This window comes from Acipenser ruthenus, chromosome 2 (assembly GCF_902713425.1).
Source record: "Acipenser ruthenus chromosome 2, fAciRut3.2 maternal haplotype, whole genome shotgun sequence".
Taxonomy (NCBI): Eukaryota; Metazoa; Chordata; class Actinopteri; order Acipenseriformes; family Acipenseridae; genus Acipenser; species Acipenser ruthenus.
In genome coordinates, this window is record NC_081190.1 from 86,837,457 (window position 1) to 86,853,520 (window position 16,064).

Below are 16,064 nucleotides of genomic sequence, written 5' to 3' on the forward strand. Positions count from 1 at the left end.
AAAAAGTTAGGCAGAAGTCAGCCATCTAGAAAGGGGGTGGAGCTATGGTACACTAAATCATCGACCCGGAAGGGAAACGATGTGGCAGCCGCGGATTGGAGGAGTGGTTGTAATCATTAACCAAGGGGGGGGTGATTGACGGTATATAAGGGGATGTAGCGAGGTGATCTGTTCCTTTGTTATGGTTAATGCTGAACTGGAAGGAGAACTGTTTTGTTATCGTGAGTGTTTTGTTTGTTTTGTCATGTCTAAATATATACGTGTTTGTTGTTATTAGACGGCTAACACGATCCGGAGCAGTCGCTAAAGGCCAGCACTAAACCTGGACAACACTGCACTTGTGTCACGATTAACTGTATTTGCACCACGAGCACTATAGCACTCACTGTGGACTTGTGATCTTGTTTGTGTTACATGTGGGTGTTTAAAATATCGGGACCAATCTGTGGATTAAACGGAGCAATACGCAACACTGTATTGCCTGTTATCATTACTGTTTACTGTTGTCATCAGACTTGGGATTACAAAATAAACCATCATTTCACCAGTACTTTATTGTTTGTCCTTTGTCTTGAGCACTGCATCACCTCTACACCGGCACACTGCAAACCACTTTGCCACAACGTCCCATTCACAAGTCCTTCAGTTTGAGTGCTTTGCTACATTATGCGGTTCCGTGACCAATTTTATATTCAAACGATGACTTCACTCATTCAATCCTGGCATGCACTAAAATACCTTTAAGAAGTATTTGTAGGTAATAAATTCATCCAAACAAACCTATTCATTTATGTGTTGACTTCAAAACAAGACGTGCTGCCTTTTCCTCACCTTGACAATTGAGTACCAATCAATGGCAATTAACTTCATCACTGAGTTATTTAAAAGCCACTTGGAAGCACATTTTCCTCTCATCCTGGGCGATAACATTTTTACTGCCATACCCTGGCTATAAACTGACACTGAACATATGTCGTGAAACTGGCAAATGCAAATGATTTGCCACGTACAGTGCATGTGACCATTCCTGACCTCTTTACTGCCCTAGGTATTTTCCCTGTTTAATGCCTAATTTCTCAGTGTCAAATATATTGGACACTGGGCAGCAAGGGGTTAAACCTAACTGAAGAGCTACCACTGTGGAAGATGTATTTCTTCATGTTTAGATCAGAGATTACATTTTTGCCCAGGACTAAAATCCCACAGTTCACTGCAGAGATGACGCATTTCTAAGGAAACGAGCAAACTGAAAGCAAAATGATTTCATATCAAAAGGATACAAGAAAAGTAAGACAAAGAGTCACCTATAAAATGTAAAAGGATTGTAGTTAGTTTGATATTAAATCACACTGCCAGATTGTTATTGTTTGATACTCAATAATTGTGTAAACAAGGGCAACTAAGGGACCACATTGTTTTGTGTTAATTAATTAACACCTTTTTTTCCATTTAATGAATTTTACATTTCTTAAAGGTAACTACTCAGAAAATAAGAGTATCGTCACACTCCTAATGTGTACTTTTATTTATTATTCCTGATAAAAAGCCAACCAAATAAACATTTGTATAAATGTTCCCATACCTGATCCCATGGTCCTGTAAACCACTCCACTTTCTCATTGCACAGCCCAAGGTTACAAGGCATGCTTTCCATGGGCTTCTCATTGCCACAGCCTTCCAAAGGTAAACTGCTGATATGGTTCATGAGGCAAACAACACCTCTCGTCTGGGTGCCGTTCCCACACTTAGCTGAGCACTGCAATACAAAGAAAAAATCGAAACCATCACTTTATTAACCAAACTTGGAAAAGGTCTTTAAACTCTACTGTATCCTAGAAGTGCCAATTTGGAAGTATTCTCAGACTTAAAGAGCTTTTTTGTTTTGTGTATTCTTTAAACAAGCTAATCAAGACTTTCTTTTATTTAACTTGGGAACACACTGGAAATTACCTCCTATACTTATGAATCCTAAAAGATCAATACAATAATGAACACTTTTTAAAGGCATTACAGTTAAAGTATATATGTACACTACAGTTTAATAGGTTTGCTTTGGCAGTTTGTATCTATACAGACCCAATACTTTGAATTCCTGCATATTACCCATAAATACTGTATTTTACTTTGATATCCAAACCAAAGTAAACATTAGCCTTTTCCGGATCACCAAGGATATATTCACAATAATTACTCACAAACATCACATACAGAATTTTATTTTAAGTCTTCAGAGCGCTCTTGATTTAATTAAGTTAATCATGGGACTGGCAGTCCTCTGACCAGACCTCTTCAGTATTGCATTAAGTTATATGAGACACACAACCAAAACACAGCCATAAATAATCCCCCAACAACCATATTGTAACATACAAATGATGTACTCACATATTTACCAGGGTCATGGTTGTTTGAATTTATTGCCTTGTGAAAAACTACTGCCAATAATTTTAAAGAGCATGTTTAGTAGTTAAGGGGACGGTAGCAGGTTTTGGTTCTATTATACTCCACATACTGTACTTGGATTTTGTTTTCATAATGAATTTTCTGGGATTCAAGGTTAACAGGGAATATTCAAAGCTGTATATTACAATTGCAGCACATTGTTAAAAGCAACAAATATTGTTAAACATGTTTAATTAAAAGCTCTTTATATTCATTTGCCCTGTTTTCTGCTGAAATAGGGTAAACCTTAGCAGCAAGCTGTAATTTTATTTTTGTTTTCAAAGGATCTTTAACAGAGTTGCCTGAAATTAGTCAAAGCAGATGTGACTCGGTTAGAAAAGAGATACATTAGCAGTGAATTATCAAAGAATGTTTTTTAATAAAACATTCGAAACACAAGAACTGCAATTGGCAATGATAGAAAGTTAGAAATGATAGATTTCTGCAGCTGTGAGAGCAGGCTCAGTGGTTTGTTGCTAGAAAATGTTCAATCATTCAACCTGGCTCACAGCTGCAACCCCCGCACTAAGTGTAAGAACATGTCTCACCAAGCAGTTCTCAATAGCACACAGGCAGGCCTGCAGGTGCCTGGCCAGCCCCAGGGGTCGTTGGTGTGTGGTGAGCCAAGGACTTCCCAGCCGACCTAAAACCTTCTCCGCCCGGGCAGCACTTGGCCAATTGTGCACCGCCCCCTGGGAACTCCCAGCTGTGGTATAGCATGGATTTGGACTGGCGATCTCCAAGCAATAGGGTGCATCCTGCACTCTGGGCGGAGCGCCTTTACTGGATGCACCACTCGGGAGCCCCCAAAAATACATTTTGATATCCAAACCAAAGTAAACATTAGTCTGTTCCTGATCACTGAGGATCAACCTTTTAGCCTGCATCTATTCATAATAATTACTGGATCTCACCAGACAAAAAAGTATTACATTTAATGAACTTATGTGAAAAAGGCTTATTGTCTATGTATATAAATACAACCCAGACTCAGCTATTATGTTTGGACCCCTCTTGCTCTGTTATGTGGCAAAAATGACTGACCAGGATAATACTTAATGCTTTAAATTAATTGTATATAAAATACTTACTGGATTCTCCTCTTAATATTATTTATTGTAATGGTTTTAGTTATAAATGTACAACTGATGTACTTAAAAAATGGTATGGTTTCACAACTAATACTGATCAGTTACTCCTGGTAATTGGCTGGCAGAGCTCCCAAATTGAGAATAACTTAAAGACCCAATACAGCATTGGCCCTTCTCCAATTTGAGCAGTTTTGTAAGTGCTGAGGTATGCAAGATAATTCCCATGATGTTAAATAGAGGGCATCATGTGTAAGCATGGAGAGTTGATATTTTACATATAAACATTGATGTTTATGATAAAGGAATAAAATGTGTACCCTTTCACTCCAGTCTGTTAAGAACCAGCTCCTTGCACAGGGGCCTGCATCACAGTTCTCTGAGTCCTCTGGCTTTAGATTCAGGTTACACTCTTCATCATCTACAACATCTCCCAGATTGTCCACACATTTAATATCTCGGGTCCTCTGTCCCACCCCACAAGGCACTGAGCACTGTATAAGAAACAGGATGCACACCATTTTCAATATATTTGGACTCTGAAGCCTTATTTAATATGTTAGTTTAATAATTTATAAAACCGCTAAAAAAGACCTAGTACTGTATTATAATGTATTAATTATTATTTGTATATTTTTTTTAACATAGTATTGATTTACATTACATGTACATATACAGTATATAAACCACCAAAATATTAATTGCATGTATTATATATACATTTGACAGTAAATTGTAATGGTTCCTATTTCAGACAGGTAACTAAATGTGGTATATTCTGTAGAAACGTAATAAGTTCAATGACAACTGAATAGTTTCTCAATGTCTTCAATGTTGACATGAGTTTTAAGTCACCCCCAGTTGATAAAGTGTGAATGTGTATTCTGCAAATTATATACCACAAAAAGTGCAGTTCCCATAATATGAGGTCCATAATCAGAGACAGGATTAATCACTGAATGCTCTGCCTCATGGTAAGGATTATCAGTATACAAAAACCACCATGTCTGAAGAATCTTACTGATAATGTTTTGTTTTTTCCTGTATACAATTGAAATAAAGCACTCTGCTTTCTGGTGATTTACAGTATGCCATAATACTGCAGCCTTTTTTCCCTTTATCAACATTCACGAATGAAACATACCAAAGCAATATATATATATATATATATATATATATATATATATATATACACACACACACACTGAGTGTTCAAAACATTAGGAACACCTGCTCTTTACATGAAATAGACTGACAAAGTGAATCCAGGTGAAAGCTATGATCCCTTATTGATGTAACCTGTTAAATCCACTTCAATCAGTGTCGATGAAGGGGAGACAGGTTAAAGAAGGATTTTTAAGCCTTGACACAATTGAGACATGGATTGTGTACTGTATGTGTGCAATTCAGAGGGTAAATGGGCAAGACAAAAGATTTAAGTGCTTTTGAACGGGGTATGGTAGTAGGTGCCAGGTGCGCCGGTTTGAATGTGTCAAGAACTGCAACGCTGCTGGGTTTTTCATGCTCATCAGTTTCCTGTGTGTATCAAGGATGGTCCACCACCCAAAGGACATCCAGCCAATGGCAGGCCAGTGGTCGAAAACGGCTCATTGATGAAAGAGGCCAAAGGAGGCTGACACGAATTGTGCTGAGCAACAGACGGGCTACAGTTAGTCAACTGACAGTCCAGTACAACATCGGTGCCGAAAGACCCATAAAAGAATGCACAACTCATTGTACCTTGACACGAATGGGGTATGGCAGCCGACGACCTAACAGAGTTCCACTTCTTTCAGCAAAACACAAGAAACTGCGGTTGCAGTGGGCTAAGGAACGAAAACACTGGACACTGGAGGATTGGAAAAACATTGGCTGGTCTGATGAATCCCGGTTCCTGCTGTTTCACGCTGATGGGAGGACTAGGGTATGGAGAAAACCACATGGGTACATGCATCCATCATGCCACGTGTCAACATTGCAGGCTGGTGGTGGTGGTGTGATGGTGTGGATTGTGTTTTCATGGCACACATTGGGCCCCTGATAAAAGTGGAGCAACGTTTGAATGCCACAGGATATCTGAACATCATTGCCAATCAGGTGCATCCCTTCATGGCAGCAGTGTATCCATCTGCTAATGGAGTTTTTCAGCAGGATAATGCCCCATGCCACAAGGCTAGGATTGTCCAGGAATGGTTCCACGAACATGACAGTGAATTCAGCTTACTGCAGTGGCCTGCCCAGTCACCAGATCTCACTCCAATTGAGCATCTGTGGGATGAGATGGAACAAGCTATTCGGAGTAGAGATCCACTACCAGCCAACTTGACACAACTGTGGGAAGCATTGGAGTCAACATGGGCCAGCATCCCTGTGGTACGCTTTCGACACCTTGTAGAGTCCATGCTCTGACGAATTGAGGCTGTTCCAAGGGCAAAAGGGGGTGCAACTCAATATTAGGAAGGTGTTCCTAATGTTTTGTACACTCAGTGTGTGTGTGTGTGTGTGTATATATATATATATATTGTGAGATAGCGGGTTATGAGAGACAGCAGGGAGGGGGTTAAAACCTCCCTGCGAGAGAAACATGTGCGGAATGCACATTTTGTTTAATTGTTTTATTATTTTGTTTAATTGTTTATTGTTTAATTATCACCCGCACCAGATATATATTGGAAATTAATGTCAGGTGCAGGGTATTTAAGACGTGCAGCCTGTCTGTACGGGGCTGCTGAGTAGAAGGAGGCAGAAGGAAGGTGCTCTGCTTCCGAGCAGTCGTAATAGTAAGTGCTGTAGTAAACCAGTTTGTGTTTGTGTTAGCAGGTAAACGGCTTAGCCGTCCTGCAAGTTAGTGAGGGAAAAACTTGTGTAGTAAGCGCTCCAAGAGGAGCTAGGTGTTTATTTTGTATTTGTTTTATTTTTGTGTTTATTAAAAATAGCGCGTCAGCGCTTGAAAACTCCATTCCTGTGTGCTGGGTCGTAATTTTAAAGGGGCACGAACCCGAGTGAGTGCCGGCCGGTTACAATATATACACACGTGCTCAAATTTGTTGGTACCCCTTTACAAAAAACGAAGAATGTACAATTTTCTCTGAAATAACTTTAAACTGACAAAAGTAATTGGCATCCACCATTGTTTATTCCATATTTAGTAGAAATCAGACTTTGCTTTTGATTTTTTATTCAACATAATATTGTAAATAATAAAACAAATGAAAATGGCATGGACAAAAATGATGGGACCGCTAACCTAATATTTTGTTGCACAACCTTTAGGGGCAATCACTGCAATCAAACGTTTTCTGTAGCTCTCAATGAGACTTCTGCACCTGTTAACAGGTAGCTTGGCCCACTCTTCCTGAGCAAACTGCTCCAGCTGTCTCAGGTTTGATGGGTGCCTTCTCCAGACTGCAAGTTTCATCTCTTTCCATAGATGTTTGATAGGATTCAGATCAGGACTCATAGAAGGCCACTTCAGAATAGTCCAATGTTTTGTTCTTATCCATTCTTGGGTGCTTTTAGCTGTGTGTTTTGGGTCATTATCCTGTTGGAGGACCCATGACCTGCGACTGAGACAGAGCTTTCTGACACTGGGCAGTACGTTTCGCTCCAGAATGCCTTGATAGTCTTGAGATTTCATTGTGCCCTGCACAGATTCAAGGCACCCTGTGCCAGGCGCAGCAAAGCAGCCCCAAAACATAACCGAGCCTCCTCCATGTTTCACTGTAGGTATGGTGTTCTTTTCTTTGAAAGCTTCATTTTTTCATCTGTGAACATAGAGCTGATGTGACTTGCCAAAAAGCTCCAGTTTTGACTCATCTGTCCAAAGGACATTCTCCCAGAAGGATTGTGGCTTGTCAATATGCATTTTAGCAAATTCCAGTCTGGCTTTTTTATGTTTTTCTGTCAAAAGTGGAGTCCTCCTGGGTCTTCTTCCATGGAGCCCACTTTCGCTCAAAAAGCGACGGATGGTGCGATCAGAAACTGACGTACCTTCACCTTGGAGTTCAGCTTGTATCTCTTTGGCAGTTATCCTTGGTTCTTTTTCTACCATTCGCACTATCCTTCTGTTCAATCTGGGGTCGATTTTCCTCTTGCGGCCGCGCCCAGGGAGGTTGGCTACAGTTCCATGGACCTTAAACTTCTTAATAATATTTGCAACTGTTGTCACAGGAACATCAAGCTGCTTGGAGATGGTCTTGTAGCCTTTACCTTTACCATGCTTGTCTATTATTTTCTTTCTGATCTCCTCAGACAACTCTCTCCTTTGCTTTCTCTGGTCCATGTTCAGTGTGGTGCACACAATGATACCAAACAGCACAGTGACTACTTTTCTCCATTTAAATAGGCTGAATGACTGATTACAAGATTGGAGACATGTGTGATACTAATTAAAGAAACTAATTAGTTTGAAATATCACTATAATCCAATTATTTATTATCTTTTCTAAGGGGTACCAACAAATGTGTCCAGGCCATTTTAGAATATCTTTGTAGAATAAGCAATAATTCATCTCTTTTCACAGCTTCTTTGCTTTATTCTATGACATACCAAAGGCATGCAAGTATACATGATAAAATAGCTTTTAATTTCATCACTTTTCAGGAGGAATGAAGCATTATTTCAATGAGCTGTAAGGGTACCAACAAATTTGAGCACGTCTGTATATATTATATGTGTGCAATATATATATATATATATATATATATATATATATATATATATATATATATATATATATAATGTTTCTGTATTTTGTTTCCAGTGGACCTTAGAAAGCTAGTGCACAGTTTAGTATACAGAGCTCTAAGTAATACATACTGAAGTCCAGTCAGTGTGGATCTGCCACTCGCTGCAGATTTTCAGCTGACAGGTGCTGGTGGTCTCTGGCGTCTCCAGGTGGTGGCAGCGATGAGGATGGACGGTTGTTGTTTGGTTAGAATAGGCCTGTCTGCACAGCACCTGCCGATGCTGAATTCCAGGACCACACGTCTTACTGCATTCAGACCATTCCCCAACGTCCCAGCTAGAGCACAACACACAGCAAGAAGAATACAGAGACACAGCAGATACAATGTGAATTACCAGGGTAGAAACCTGTAAATCTGTACGAATTGTGCTGTGTTTTGTTTTTGTTTTTTACTGAAAGATGACAAGTCTGAAGATGAAAATAAGAGCTAGTTCTGCTGCAAGCCATTCCCCTAACAATGGAGCAGCGGCGAAGCAGATTCAATGACTGTAAGGAGATGTCTCATGTTACATGCAGTGCAGGGGGATCTCTGCCAGGACTGTGACACAAACGAGATAGAAAAGAAAATTTCATTCCATTTAAACTTCTGAATATGTGCTCTTTAAACTGTCCCAATCAAATCCCCTCCTCCTTATGCAGAAGGGCCTGTGATGAAACAGAGGTTTTAGTTTTAACATGTTTTGTTGTTTTGTTTTTCTGTTCAGGTTGTTGTTCACAAACAAAACAGCTATTTTTCAGTGTCCAATTTTATTTGTAGCCATTAAATATATTACAACAATATGTAGCATCTATCCCCAATCTCCTCAACATGACCAAAATAAGTTGTTTTAAATGAATTAGGTACAGTAGCTTACTGTTCTTTCTCTTTTTATTTTTTAGATCTGTGTAACTTACAAAGCAGGACAGGGCTGAGAGTTGCAAGTTTCCTCTTTGGGTGTCGGTCTCATGGCTACATCACAAAGGTTTTCAGAAACCTGCTCATGCGTGATTCTTTCCACACAGACGAAAATCAAGAACTGACTGCCTGAAAGAAAAACAGATAACAACACAGGGGTCTTAAGATTATATATATGTGCAGTGGACAAAAAAATGGAAACACCTGGGTAAATGAGGGACACCAAGTATATTATTATTATTATTATTATTTATTTCATAGCAGACGCCCTTATCCAGGGCGATTTACAGTCGTAAACAAAAATACATTTCAAGAATCACAGTACAAGTATTAATACAATTAAGAGCAAGATAAAATACAATCACTTCGGTTCTAGCAAGTACAAGTATATGACAAAATACAATTCAATAACGGAACAGATAACAGTGTCAGTGATAGTTACATCAGGATATAATTAAATACAAAATACTACAGATTAAAATACACTTGACAGATTACAGTTCTCTAAAGTACAGGATTAAATGTAGTAAAATAGGAAGCAGATAAGAGCAAGTAAAGTGCATTTAAGGAAGAGTGATAAGTGTCCAGATGGAAAAGAGGAGTTTCTACAGGTGCTGTCTGAAGAGGTGAGTCTTGAGGAGGCGCCGGAAGATGGTCAGGGACTGGGCAGTCCTGACATCTGTAGGAAGGTCATTCCACCACTGCGGGGCGAGGGTGGAGAAGGAGCGGGCTCTGGAGGCAGGGGAGCATAGAGGAGGTAGAGCCAGTCTTCTAGTGCAGGAGGAGTGGAGAGGTCAAGTGGGGGTATAGGGAGAGATGAGGGCCTGGAGGTAGCTGTGTGCAGTCTGGTCAAGACATCTGTAGGCGAGTACAAGAGTCTTGAACTGGATGCGAGCGGTGATCGGGAGCCAGTGGAGTTGCATGGGAGAAGCGAGGCAGAGAGAACACCAGGCGAGCAGCGGAGTTCTGGATAAGCTGGAGCGAACTGGTGGCGGACACAGGGAGGCCAGCCAGGAGGGAGTTGCAAGGGCTTCCACACAGGTATGGCTCATGCATTAATTAAGCAAATAACATACCAGCATGCTTAGGGTCATGTATAAAAATGCTGGACAGGCCTGGTTGCCTATAATTATGGCTAGCATGGCTGCAAGAGGAGACCTCAGTGACTTTGAAAGAGGGGTGATTGTTGGTCGCGTTTGGCAGGAGCTTCAGTGACCAAGACAACTCAACTTGCTGATGTTTCATGAGCAACGGTGTCTAAGGTGATGTCGGTGATGTCGGAACTCCGAGGGAAAGACATCATCAGCAAAGGGCAACAGTGGGCGGAAGCGCATACTCCAGGATTGTGATATCCGTGCATTAATTTGAAGTGCAAGGCAAAACAGGTGAGCAACTGCAGATCAATTGACTGCAAATTTCAACCTGGGGTGCGAGCAGCCAGTTTCATCAAAAAAGGTCAGCCGAGAATTCCACAGAGCGGGATACCATAGTGGCCCAATGCCCTATTAAGTGACTTTACATTGGTGTTTCAATTTTTTTGTCCACTACCTGTGTGTATATATATATATATATATATATATATATATATATATATATATATATATATACACAATATAAATTGCCAAAATAAGAGGTTGTTGCAGTTAAATGTGAGAAGAAGCACATTTAAAGGTAAAAATGAATACTTCTAAATCACAAACAGAAGCAGAAAGAGGTATATGCAAAACACGTGCTTAAGAAGTACAGAGACAGTGTGTACAGTGTAGGAAACCAACTTTTACTGTACAATGTCTGGAAGAAGGGCTGTAAGGGTCGGAGACTTGAGGCAGACTTTTCTGGTCCTACACGATCGAGTCTCTTTCACAGAAACCTGTTACATGAAAGGAATCAGTAAGGAGACATTCTAAAGACAAATTACAATGCAATCATATAAAGACCTACAGGACAAGCGAAGTGGCAAAGCAAGCAGTTGACATGTCCCCTGTAACAAGTACTTCTCCAGTCTTACAGCAGAGAGATGGATTCCAGGTACTGACAGGCACAAGTGCATAGATATGTAGTTCTCCACTGACAAGCAGCTAACAGTGCTGGTGCACAGTGAGGCAGTGAGGTCACCAGTGATAGTAAAGAGTTACACCCTACAGGCAAAGGTCACTTGTGAAAACAACAACATCTGGTAGTGTCTCCTCAAAAAAAGACAAGGAAAACACAACTCAACATGTGGGTTCAGCCAGGTCAAGAGAATTACTAAGCAGCAATGAAGAGAAAGGTACTGTACAATGTAGCAGTTGCTCAGTTCATTGGTTCAAGTTTCAGTTCAGTTACGGTTGTATACCTTTATGTTAAGGTTTTCATTGGCTCATGGTTAAATGATTTTGAAAGATCAGTTCTAATTCTGACATATTACAGAATGTAGAACCATTACATAAAGGACTATATCATTTTACTAACACTGTTTTTCAAAAAGCCATTTATTCTGATTTGCGGTTTCCATTGTGCACCATAACCTTTTTGTGTTTCAGGTTCAGAAATTTTTTAGCCGAAGCGAAGTTAGACCCGTCACCAAATGGGATACCCTGTGTTTTGACTGAAATGTACAGGTTTTAACCCACGAAAGCCCAAGTAGCTCATTTGGGGAAGCAAAAATGATTGCTCCAAATGGGCTACCCTGTGTTTTTAATATGTATTTTAAGCAGAAGAAAATTTGATTCGATTTAATATTGTGAAATATCTTAAATGCACTACTGTCACACGGCTGGCTGAGTGGTGCCGTCAGATCCAGGAAATGAATAACACACAGGACAGATTAAATGAAATGATGAAGACGCTTGCTTGTGCCGGTTTATTATAAATAAAAAGGTTTTAACAAAACAGGACACGGCACTTTAGCCAAAATAAACAGACAAACAAAACGAACAGACACTGACACACAAGGATGAACACTAAACAAACAAGTACCGTGCTGGTCCTCCAGCACGACGTAAAACAACGTAGCAATTGATTATTATGATTATTTGTCTCCTCACTCTCTCCCGTTCTTTCGCCCTGAACACACAACCCCAAGTGAGTCCAACGTGCACCGATATATACTGTTGTGCCGGGATTCAATTACTAATTAATTATTCACTTGAATCCCAGCACGTGAATTAATTATGTGCAACCTCGCGCTCACATATTAAATACTTTAAATGCACGTGAAGTGAAGTGCAATCTCGTGCTTAAATACAATTATACATTTTAAATAACTTGTGCTGCACACACCCATTTATATCCCGTGCAGCCATCTCCATACACCAACATTAACACACCACACGCAACATATAACACAGAAATGCACACAGGGTCGGGGCACATTGCCACAACTAATTTCAGAAATGCGAAAAAAAATAATTTGTGGTTATGGTTAAGGTTGAAATATATCTTCTGTCAAATAAACAGATGTAGGAAAAACTGTTGATTACAGTGGTTAATGTAATTGAATACAGGCTGTAGACCTGTTAGGACTGCATATCCACTCAGCAGAATTGGCATTACCGTGGGAATTTTAAAAAACTGTTTGTTTCTAGGCGTTTCATGAGAGCTAAAGTGGACACAGGAAGCAAGGCAGTTTGGACATTGCAAACTTTCAAACATCAACTTCAGATGGATGGCAGCACTTGTGGTGTCCTTATATTAAAGGTAAAAAGTAGTGTGATCACTGCAACAGATGGACACACATTGAATGGACACAGTACTCACAGGACAAATAGTGATTTTTCATTTATGTGCAAAAAATGTGTACTCAATTGGTAGAAGAATTTTTTTGTTTAGTTCTTTTTGTGTGTAAGTAATTAAGGTGTAAAGGTATGCTAAGGTAATTGCACTCAACTATTTTTTTTTATTATTTACTGCATTTTATATACTGGCTGCATCCTGTAATTTGTTTAATTGTTGTTGTACCTATTATGTATTTGCACTGTATATGTAACTGCACTTATTCTGTATCTAGTATGTTGTTACCACTGTAAGTCTGCTAAGTAAATAATAACTTCCTTAAGATGTTGGCTGTGATCTATCCTCCCTGCAAAAAGCCTTTTTTTCTGTCTTAGAAGCATCTATATTCCACTTCCAAATACACATCACCGTTATCAAGTTCATTTTCCTGCTCCAAATGAGCTACCTAGGTTTTAGTGGGTTAAAACCTGTACAGTTAAGTTTAAACACAAGGTAGCTCATTTGTATCTGTCATTTCTGCTTCTCATCTTTCGATTTAGGTCGCTCATTTATCAGACTAGTCTGAAAATCTGTGCTACGGGAGGTCCATTTGGTGGGGGAGGCTCAGATTTTCAGACCACCGGTCGGGATAGTGTTCCTGGTACTGGGAAAGAGAAGCCACACATGTCCTCTGTGCCACAGTAAACCCGTCTGTTATATCTCCTGCAGAGTTACAAAGTAACAAATGCTTCAAAAGATCGCAGAGCAATACCTATGTTGCAGCAGGGATACCCCGTCCTGTGAACAAACACAGACCTGGTGTGTACATGTGTGTTTTATACTGTTTAAATCCATTACTATATTTTGTAATGTATTAATAATATAATATTAATGCATTACTAGCAAATATTTATGAAATGTGTCTATGTTGCAGATATGCCCATTGCACACATCAGTCACTGATATTCCCTTTAAGAGAGACACTGACATTCGCTTTAAAAAATAAAAAAAGGTATGCCATGAGATTGCACAGGACCTGCAACATTTTAAAAAGGAATCGATTTTAGACACCTTAGTGTCTATTCAATTAATATGGATCTAAATACCGCCAGCTTTAATAATCTAAAAATGTGAACTTTCTGGGAGTTGTCATATTTTAACAATCAGATATAAACTAAAGAGACTGCCATGTGCTGTTAAATGTTTGATTTTCATAACCTTTGGCCTTTTAAAAATGATTAAACAATGGCGGTGGATTTTTTGTAACCGGTCAATAAAATGTTAAGTTCTTAAGCATCAGATAACATAGCCTTCAAAAATATAAAATATGCACATCCACTTAGTCACTGTTGCTAACATTCTGTGGGAAATGTTTCTGTAAACTGTGTACAACAGATTTTTGTTGTCGTTTTGTTGTCACAGCTGCGTAGGACAATTGGGTGTTTTTATTTCCTTTGATGCAAACAGAGTTATTGAAGGAACACAGCAACTACAGTAGTGCCAAATGAATAAACTCTCCTGTTAAACTGTTTGCTGTGGTTTGTTAATGAGGATCAAATTTTTTTTTTTTTTTGCTTTGAAAAGGGATTCCCCTTTTAAAAGGGTTTAATATTCTTTAAAAATTGACATATTGCCTACTGATAAAATATAGTTACATTGAGCCCTATTCCTAAACTTGAAGGACTGTTTTAAGGACTGTGTTTATAAACATACTCTTAGGTTAAACAGTTATTTGATGTAATTAACCTAAATAGACCAAAACAATCCTTAAAAATGACGTCTTGTAAAACAGTCCCTAAGGTTTTGTGAATAAGGACCATTAAAAAATGTATTTATATTCATACATGACTAAAATTAACCTCTAACCTTTCAGTAAACAATATAAATATCACTTCACACCACAACTCAAGAATCAGGCGCAAAATATGTACTGTTATTAGTCCAAGTCAGTGTTAAAGGTTTATTTTAGAATTAGGCACTGCATTTTGCCATGCTTTTTAGAATATTTGATTTCTTACCTGTTTAACATCCTGTTATGCTTTCTTTATAATTATATGTAGTTGATTCTGCTTAAATCATTATTTTCCTGCTATTCCAGTAAACATGTTCCTTTTCAACCACCAGTAAAAGCTGGATTTGTGATGTCAGGTGCAATTGTGACAGTTAATAAAGTAAAAGTCTGCATTTAGATTAACCGTCAACAAACCACCAAAGCCAAAGTGTGTTTATATTTGAAAGTGGCAGCGAGCCTGTGTATTGCCAGCAGCACCACAGGTGTAATTATAGTAACTACCACTCCAAATGAAACCCTCATAAAAAATAAGAAAATGCATTTTGAAGCTACTTGCTTTCACATTTTTAAAACAGAATATGAAATGATGGGTAAGAGAGCCCCACATATCCCAATGATTAAACACAGACAGCCCACAATAATGCACATATGGTTGTTTTTTGCTTGATTAAAATGTGCATCTCTAAAAGAGCCCATGTGACAACCTTTGATCTTTATCCAAAACTGGAGCATCAAAGACTCTTATTTGCTAATATTGCTGTTAATATTGTAGATTATAATCTGGTGTTGATGGAATTCTAAAACCATATAGTGAGGTCAACTTTAGTACAAAGGGCAAGTAAGGTTTTTGCCAAGTTTCTATTTGATTTTTTACAGGTTAATATGTTAGGAACATATGATCCTCCATTGTGTTTTTTATCCTGGGTTTGTTCGTTTTGTTACTAATTTTATAAAATCTCTCTCCAACATAGCAATCTTTCCACAGATTCTGTCTTGTCATCATTTTCTGACTTTACATCCACACATTAAATATTAAAATGAAAACCAACACAAAACTAATTTGCACCACAATGACTTTGCTAATTGTTACAGCCTGAGAACGGCAGGAAGCAGAAAGTACATTTCTTCATAAAACCAGACGTACACTGGTGCCATCCTTAATTTGCATGCCATGCTCTGGAAACACAAAATATTCAGTTAAGAGGTTTCTAATGTACCTCAGCACAAAAATTTTGTTCAACGCCAAATAATCATGTTGCAGTCAAACTGAAGGGCCTGCAACAATACAGTTCATATTCCCTGCAGTGCAAAAATAAGAAATTATGATTCACTGAAGGTTACAGTATCTGACCTTCAAGGTCACACTGCGGGCATTAAATAATATGTGTGTAAAAAGCAGACAGAGG

General features: G+C 38.9%; 1 protein-coding gene across 1 annotated transcript in view; it reads right to left on the reverse strand.

Moving 5' to 3' along the window:
• Window positions 1-16,064, reverse strand: part of LOC117408863 (thrombospondin type-1 domain-containing protein 4-like) — a 74,381-nt gene that overhangs the window by 11,188 nt on the left and 47,129 nt on the right. Inside the window, exons 6-9 of the mRNA XM_034014236.3 lie at window positions 9,173-9,302; window positions 8,350-8,554; window positions 3,851-4,024; window positions 1,583-1,756 (exon numbers count right to left, since the gene is read on the reverse strand). Of these exons, the coding sequence (XP_033870127.3) occupies window positions 1,583-1,756; window positions 3,851-4,024; window positions 8,350-8,554; window positions 9,173-9,302 (683 nt within the window). The remainder of the gene's footprint in view (window positions 1-1,582; window positions 1,757-3,850; window positions 4,025-8,349; window positions 8,555-9,172; window positions 9,303-16,064) is intronic.